Genomic DNA, 7,347 nt, shown 5'->3' with positions numbered 1-7,347 from the left:
CTTACTGTTTTTTCAGTTAGTAAATAAAAATACTAATTGGTAAACTAAATAGTTATTGGCACTGAAACATAGTATTATTACACCTAGCATTGCATATTATACCTAGCATAGAAATTTTATAAAACTTTATGAATTCTATAAATAAGAGTAAGTAATTTGATTATTAATTGTGTAGTGATGGAGGGAATAGGGGGTGTTAGTGCTCAGACTCAAAATAAAAAAACATCTGAACAAGAAGCAACAATCGTAAAAAGTGATAAAGACGTAGAAATAACGTCCGCTCCGCGGAGAGAAGAATCATTACAGACCGAGAGTGATAAGGAGAGCGAAACACTATCACTATCTGACCTTTACGTACCTGATGTGGGTGCAAAATGGTATAAAGTGACGGGCAATATTGTCACACCACCCATGAACTTCAAAAAGCTACCAGATATATTTACATCATTTCCAATCAATGGTCGGCCCAAAACTAAAAATGATGTTGATAATGTTTTGGAAAAAAATTTGAGAGATTTTGTTGGGGCAGAAGTGAGTGATGAAGATTATGAGAAGCTGGTTGAGTTTTGCAAGTATGTTTTATTTTATCTAGTACTAAGAGTCTTGGCTTCACTTGGTTCTTATGTAGTTTATAGTATCGGATGATTACATACTTATCTAGCAGTGAAAGAATTTTTAAAATTAGTCCAGGAGACCCTCTATACTTTCAGTAGCATGTTCAAACAAACATGCAAAAAGTTTCTACTTTGTTGTTGATATTATTTATTTATTATATTATTCTTTATTTTATTTTATTTTACTTATGTATTATTATTAAAATACAACCATATATTCAACAACATATATTTATGAAAAGGTATTTTTTATTCATTTACTTTCATAACTATAAATAAATAAAAATATATTATTATATTTTTTATTCACCAAAAGTTAAACTTTCTATACTCAGTAGAACATATACAAAGAACATACAATAAAAAAATCTATAAGTTTTTTTTTTTCAGCCCCAGTCATTTAGAAACAGGATTAGAAATTAAAATGTCTACACCTCTTCCAAGTATAAATTCCTGCCCTGTGAAAGAATTTGCAGAAACTGACCTTGGCAGCAACCTTAATATTGCTAAGAAGCTTAAATTGAGAAAATCTAAGGATATTAATAATCTATACTCACGTAATCTCAAATATCGAAGAGTTCGGCTGTTACCCCAGTCAAAAGAAGTGAGTTAACATAAATATTATAAGTTAACATATATAAAATATAATTCTGTCACTTAAAAGTGTGTGAAACAAGTGTGGAAGCTATTATCGCACTATTATCGCTTTCTTTGTGAATGCTTATCTGACTATCTCAAAATTACTGAACCAATTTTGCTTAAAGCACACCAAATACAACGAAAAAGAAATCAGTTTCAATGTGATTTACAGTAATGTGTGGACAAACATTCATAAACTTATGAAAGCTATAATAGACTAAGGTCCTTGTTCCTGTAAGTCTGCCAATATTACATACAAACATATTAAAGTGATAGCCTCCTTTTTTTTGGTTGGTAAAAAATTTAATATCCCTTTATTATATCCTGTGATATAATACTTTTAATTATTATGTTCAGACAGATATTAAATTATGGTATTATAGATATTAGATATTGTATTGATGATGTGATCACAATAAATGAGAGCTTACTGTATTTCATCATATTGTATAAATTTCAGAATGATATAACAGTAACAATTGGGGAGCCATTGCAACCCGGTCAGGATTTGGTGTTCCGAATAAGAGTCTATAGGCCTTTCCGTCAGTCTGCAAGAGAGAGAACTGTAAGGATACATCTTTAATGTTAATAAAAATAAATTCAAGTGCACAGACTTATATGTGTAGATTATCTAATCTGCCAAAATTCGTACCAGTCTAATTTTAGTTATGCTATCATGAACAAATAAAACACCTTATAGTAGGCGAGCCCAAGATGCTAAATTTGTAATTACTTCAGCGTCTTGGAAATCTATTGGAATTCGCAGATTAGATAATAGTAAGAAAAAAGTAGTGGAGAAACTTTTCTTTATTTTTTATTGTAAAAAAATGTCGGTATAGAAATTCGCAAGTACATCAGATTTTGATAGTTTTAATTCTCTAGCATATCATTGAAGTAAAATATACATTAATCTTAAGATTTATGTGGTAATTTCGTGGCTATTGAGAAAGGGGAAAGTTTTTAAACAATATGACTCGAGCGCGTCAAATAAAGATTTTAGGGGTTAAATACACACAACATACAACTAAAAATTATAACAACACAAGAAGTCCAAAATCGCTCATCTGATAATTTAAGCGCAATCTTAGACGCGCGGTTACAGTGAACGCACCCACCAATATTAACTGCTCATACTTTTTGGAGGTACTTAGCAATATAACAGGTTTCTCCCTAATAGAAATCTGACGCGCTCGAGTGTATCGCAAAATACCCTCTTGGGCTCCCCTACTATTAAAAAATAGATAAAGTGCTTTAACATTGACATATTTGTCATAGTACAATGTGAGTTTCTCGCATTTTCCAGAACACTCGGCACTCCATACTGAGCAATGATATAGTGCTGCTGGGCCGGCAGCCGCTGACGGCGCTGCGGGATCGAATCATCTGTCTCAACGATGTGAGCACGAGCGTCGACGTGTCTGATAGGCTTGACGACTTACCCACAACTACTGCTAAGGTGATATTGTCTTTGAAATTATGCGTTTTATTCCTATACATTTATTCTTATACATTTTTCTGATGATTAATACCAGCTGTGATATTATTATTTATTTAGTCTGTCAAACTGGGTGAGATTAATCTTTGGTTATACAATGTCTCTTAACTCTCCTCTGTGATCTTGTGAAAGATCTTTGTGAAGATAATATTTTTTTATTTTTTATTTAAGGGACCAATGTCTTTTCCACCCATTAGAACTCTAGGGAGAGGATCTGGCCCAAGTAGCTATATTCATCAACACATTCTATTTGTCCTTCAATTTCAATAGGTTCCACTTCTGCAATGATCATAGTATTTGTTTTTGTTACCTTCATTTATTAACCTAATTTTGACACAAAAGTGATATTCTTATCCTTGTTAAAAAATGTATAGTGAATATATCTCAATCTTGCGAAATTTACTTTAAGTAAAAAATGAAAAAATTTAATTGATGATTCCTAAAAAATATAAAATATGTGTTCAATGTTGCGTTCAAAAAATGTATCTGTAAATCATTATAATTAACTGAAATATACATATTTCTTTAAATATGAATTACCAGACCAATTCAGTAAAATTATTAATTGTAGGAGACGGTTACATATTTTTAACGACGAACACCTGTACACACGCAGGAGCTGTTCCCATCAGGGTTCCTGTTCATCAACAACACGTTCTACGTGGACAGCCGCGCCGGGTGCGCGGACCGGTCGCGCGAGCTGCGCGAGTGGGCGGCGGCGCGCGGGCTCGGCGCCTTCCCAGCCCGGGACATGGCCTCCATGCGCCTGCACGACGTCGCGGTCAAGTTGGGCCACCCGGACGTGAGGATGCTTTGTTTGATACATTTTAAGTTTGTCGTATCGTTCATTTGTACGTTTCACACACATTTTTAGTTGGCGGGAAAATGTGACGTCATTCGCTTCTGCTAAGTATGACGTCACTCATGCCTCTGCTCATTTCTGCTACCCTAGTATATGCGATGACGAAGCGAAAGCCCATACATAATAATGTTAGGGCTACGTGTTCTACCAGGATCGTAACGCTTCAGAGAAAGTGAATGAATAAGTGACGTCATAATGGATGGCGGGAAAATATGATGTCATTCGCTTCTGGTAATTACGCCGTCAATCATACATCTGCGCATTTCTGCCACCCTAGTAAATGCGATGACGAAACGTATGCTTCCATTAAATATTGTTAGGGCTACGCGTTCAACCAGGATCGCAACGCTTCAGAGGAGGTGAATGAAAAAGTGACGTCATAATAGACGTTTGGAAAGTATGAAGACATTCGCTTCTGGTAATTGTGATATCATACCTCTGCGCATTTCTGCTACCCTGGTATATACGATGACGAAACGAATAATTCCATATAAGAGATATTTATTGTAAGCGGTACACGTAATGCCCTTCACACACTGCAGTACATTCATTCAATTTACTTACCACCGCTATTTATTTATCACTTTCAGGTGTATTCTCATCAGGGCAACTGCGAGCACCTGTTCACGTTCTCCGAAGTGCGTCTGATGCACCCCACGGACCCGCTGAAGATCAGCCACTACCCTTTCCACACCCAAACCACTCAGAACCATACAATATATTGTACCACTTGCGCAGAATTTGGCAGTAAATGGGTGGTCACTGGATGCGACAGAGTCCCGTTCGATCCAACATTCTTTTGCGATGCCTGCTTCAAGTTTTACCTCTACAAAGATGGACAGAAAATATGCGATTTCAAAGCCTACTTGTACAGAGGCAATGAGATCAATGTACTGAAACCATTTGGATGATATGAAAAGAGACTGCTGTAAATGTAAAGCATTTGAACATACAGTAGTGGACGAACTGTAAAGTGATCAGTATGTTGTGAACTTTATCTTGGCAGAAACTCATTTGTGAAATATGATCTGAAAAGTGGCTTGCTTCCTTTAAAATAAGTGCCATTTTATCTTGCAAGGTATATTGTTATTTGTTAAACGTATCATGCCCAATAAAAAAAGGTGTGTGTGCGATTCACACATGATAGAAGTGAAACATCAGTAAATCGACAAAATAATGTGATGAATATATATAAAATAGTATGTATATTTTTGTCTCATTCTTTGCCGGCTTCATTCTACACATTTTTGAATTTGTGTTTCTTACCTGTCGTTTTTCCGTTGCATCAGGTTTGAAATCACAACGAAGAAGTTTCACTTTTTCAAAAAGTGAAAGTAGTGATTGGTAATTGGAATTGGTAAAATTGTTTAAAAATCGGTAACGTAGATCCAGAGATCTCTACAATTCACAAATTCTCCAAAAAATAACCACTATATAATTATAGTTAATTAAAAAATATTTCCAGAAAACTTATATTATAAATTTCAGATCAAGTACAATAAACAGAAGGTTAGTGAGGAAAAATAAAAATATTAGTGCCTAACATGATTTTGATCTCAAAACTTTAAAATGGATGTGAATCTTTAGGATAAGAACTAAGTGGCTGTGTTAAAATAATCTTTCATTATGGGATGATGAAGAATGAAATGTGGAATATAGATCGTAGGGATGTGTCAGAGGTTGGTGTATTTGGTAGCTTTTAGTAGAGTTGTCACATTAGTATAGTATGATTATAAATAGATTGATTATGATTAGCTTCATGAGAATATGAATCAAAGGTAATGAAACATTTTTATGTATGTAATGCACTTACTTGCAAAATGTTAGAGTTAGAGTTTTTTCTTCCTATATTTAATTTTATTCTAAGTATTTAATATTGTATTTTGCATGTACCAGTTATTTGGTATTAGTTATAGTAATTCGTTAATTTGAGATATTTTTTTAAAACTTGTGGTTTTGTTATTGTAGCAACTAATAATAACTGTCGTTCGACTGTGGAGTGAATATTGATATGAAAGTTATTAAAAATGCATATTGTCATGTCCATTCTAGTTTTATTTTCTCACTTTACTTTGGTTATAATTGCTTTAAATCTCTACCCAAAATATACGTCTCCTTTCGCATTTGTATGACACAAAGAAATAATGTACATTCTACCATATCCTATGATTACAATCGTAACACTTCGGAATCTGGGTCAAGATTTAGCGATCTGGGATACGGATTAAGAGCTAATGAGAATTTAATGTGGCTGATCCTCAGTACTAATTCTTGTCTTGTGGATTCGTTCCGTCAAGAACGATTGACTCAAATATGAGCGAGTTTTTAATAAAAAAAATGCCCAGATGCATAGGTTACTTCTGTCACCTCATTTTCTTAAATATTTATCCTTGTTTCAGTCGATGAAGATATTGCTGCTAGAATATAGCAAGTGGTCTTGCTGAATAAAATGGAAACATCGAAGCCTTATCGGATTCACTGATTGCGCAAAAAATGTAATTAGTACCTAATTTATTGTTGCTGTTTTAATTTTGATACGATAACTTAATAGACATCTTTCACATTTACGTAATTAGTATAGTATTAGAAGAGTTTTGTTTTGATTTATAGATGTAGTTTTCGCTAGTAATCACTTTGATCCGGATGCTTAGATGTCAATGTATTTCGTTTTAATAGCTCAAGGTCCCACTGCTCAACTCCACATGTCTGCATTATACATGCAGAAGAGCAGTGGGATATTTCACCAGCAACATATCGCCTATGGATAGTACTATGTTATCTGTCTCGCCTATCCATTGCATACTCCATCATCATTCAGTAGAAATTTATTAAAGCAAATAAACAGATACACACAGAATCGAGCAGTGGAATCTCGGGCTATAAGTAAATAAGAATAGAAGCGTTGAAAATTCTACTAACAATAGCAAAAAATAACAATGTAGGATAAATGAACCCGCTCGCGTGTCGCGCTCCATTGCGCTGATTGATATACACAAACGATCATTAGCGGCTATAAACAATACACCGGGATGACATTATTAGTAGGTACATCTATATGGACATGCCTTGGAGCAAAGAATTTATCTTTCTTTCATTAAATTCTCGTAAAATTTTGTAAAGTTTCGTTACGATGAATTTAAGTGAAATTTCTGCTGTATTTCTGCTTATGGTATAATTTTGTGGTAGTTAATATAGGTTAATAGGGTCTCTTTCAACATTTTGCATAGAAATGTAAAGCCCAACAACGCACCGTTATGGTCGCTTCATTTTTATTAATTTGGCTAGCATATTTATTAGCCTGTTGTGACACGTACTTAGCCATGTCTTTTAAAGAATACTAGCTGTGACCCGCGGTTGAAACCGCGTAAATCCGTATTCCGTAGGAATATAAGTATAAAAAGTGCCTATGTGTTATTTCAGTTGTCCAGCTATCTACGAAACAAAATAGTATTATTATTCACCAATAGATGTCAGGAAAAAAAACACGTATATGACATTTTCTAAAAAAAATTCCTAGCTAGATCGATTCATCGCCCCCGAAACCCCCTGTATACTAAATTTCATGAAAATCGTTGGAGCCGATTCCGAGATTCCAATTATATATATATATATATATATATATATATATATACAAGAATTGCTCGTTTAAAGGTATAAGATTATAGATTAATATGTACATGTATATATACGTTTTCCCTGTATCTGCCTGACATCATACCGTGCATTTAAACGTTCAG

At 34.1% G+C, this 7,347-nt stretch overlaps 2 protein-coding genes across 2 annotated transcripts in view; both read left to right on the top strand.

The window, feature by feature from the left end:
- The window catches only part of LOC119839754, a 1,835-nt gene extending 1,808 nt beyond the window's left edge, over window positions 1–27 (top strand). Inside the window, exon 2 of the mRNA XM_038366194.1 lies at window positions 17–27. Coding sequence (XP_038222122.1) covers window positions 17–27 — 11 coding nt within the window. The remainder of the gene's footprint in view (window positions 1–16) is intronic.
- Window positions 7–4,797, top strand: LOC119839722. Its single transcript, XM_038366155.1, has 6 exons — window positions 7–572; window positions 1,005–1,218; window positions 1,714–1,818; window positions 2,557–2,709; window positions 3,365–3,550; window positions 4,201–4,797. Exons 1-6 carry the CDS (start codon window positions 178–180, stop codon window positions 4,519–4,521), a joined length of 1,374 nt encoding a protein of 457 aa, XP_038222083.1. The 5' UTR covers window positions 7–177; the 3' UTR covers window positions 4,522–4,797.
- Window positions 4,798–7,347: the final 2,550 nt, after the last annotated feature.

The sequence above is a fragment of the Zerene cesonia genome, chromosome 4 (assembly GCF_012273895.1).
Source record: "Zerene cesonia ecotype Mississippi chromosome 4, Zerene_cesonia_1.1, whole genome shotgun sequence".
Classification (NCBI taxonomy): domain Eukaryota; kingdom Metazoa; phylum Arthropoda; class Insecta; order Lepidoptera; family Pieridae; genus Zerene; species Zerene cesonia.
This window is presented reverse-complemented; position numbering and strand designations above follow the sequence as displayed.